This window comes from Etheostoma cragini, chromosome 8 (genome assembly GCF_013103735.1).
Source record: "Etheostoma cragini isolate CJK2018 chromosome 8, CSU_Ecrag_1.0, whole genome shotgun sequence".
NCBI lineage: Eukaryota > Metazoa > Chordata > Actinopteri > Perciformes > Percidae > Etheostoma > Etheostoma cragini.
In genome coordinates this window covers 508,367-509,439 of record NC_048414.1, presented here as the reverse complement: position 1 = coordinate 509,439, position 1,073 = coordinate 508,367, and the positions used below count along the sequence as shown (strand labels likewise).

General features: G+C 49.1%; 1 protein-coding gene across 1 annotated transcript in view; it reads right to left on the bottom strand.

Moving 5' to 3' along the window:
• Positions 1–597: 597 nt before the first annotated feature.
• Positions 598–1,073, bottom strand: part of si:ch211-284k5.2 — a 3,495-nt gene continuing 3,019 nt past the window's right edge. Inside the window, exons 3-4 of the mRNA XM_034878939.1 lie at positions 805–876; positions 598–759 (exon numbers count right to left, since the gene is read on the bottom strand). Of these exons, the coding sequence (XP_034734830.1) occupies positions 598–759; positions 805–876 (234 nt within the window). The remainder of the gene's footprint in view (positions 760–804; positions 877–1,073) is intronic.

The window sequence follows — 1,073 nt, the reverse complement described above, 5'->3', positions numbered from 1 at the left end:
AGAGGAGAGGGAGAGGAGGAGAGGGAGAGGAAGAGGAGAGGGAGAGGAGGAGGAAGAGGAGAGGGAGAGGAGGAGAGGAAGAGGAGGAGAGGAAGAGGAGGAGAGGAGGGAGAGGAGGAGAGGAGGGAGAGGAGGAGAGGAGAGGGAGAGGAGCATAGGAAGAGGAGAGGAGAGAAGAGACATGAAGTTGCTGCCACCTAGTGGACAGACCAGAGGACAGCAGAGACATTGGGAACATGTCTTTTCAACCAAAGACAGCATCCAGACTAAACCATGATGTAAACCAGTCTGTGGCTCCCTCAGCGTCCTCTGATCTCAACTAGTTATCTACTATCCAACTCATTTCTGCTTTTTTTAAACCCAAAAATTCGGTATAATGTCATTTAAATTAGGTTTATGGACTATGAAAGAAAGAAATCATTGAAATAAGTGATACAATCATAAAATTTAGCTACAAGAATGTCGGGAAAAGATTTTTTATTTTTATTTTTTGACCTGGAAGGACTGGAAGTTAATGGTCGACAGGAAGTCAACACGGGGTTAAAGCTAGCGAATCAACACAATAAAAACATTTAGAAAAGTTAAATCTGAGTCCATTTAAATCAAAGCCGTAAGCCGAGGATAGTGGAAGGACACATTTAATGTTTTTTTAGTTTGTGTCTCCGGTCTCTTGATCCCGTCAGCGTCGGTCCTGTTGGTATCGGTCCTGTTGGTATCGGTCCTGGCGGTATCGGTCCTGGCGGTATCGGTCCTGGCGGTGTCGGACCCGTCGGTTTCGGTCCTGTTGGTATCGGTCCTGGCGGTTTCGGTACTGTCGGTATTTTCCCCATGCTCACTTCCCATCACGGCTGCGAACTTCACCTTCCTTTGCGCTTTCTGCAGACACGAATACACCGAAGATATCACACATGTCCTGCTGGGGTCCTATGGTCCCCCAGACCAATGGTCCCCCAGACCAATGGTCCCACAGACCAATGGTCCGACGGCCCAATGGTCCCACAGCCTAGTCCCACAGCCCTATGGTCCCACAGCCCAATGGTCACCCAGGCCAATGGTCCCACAGCCTAGTCCCA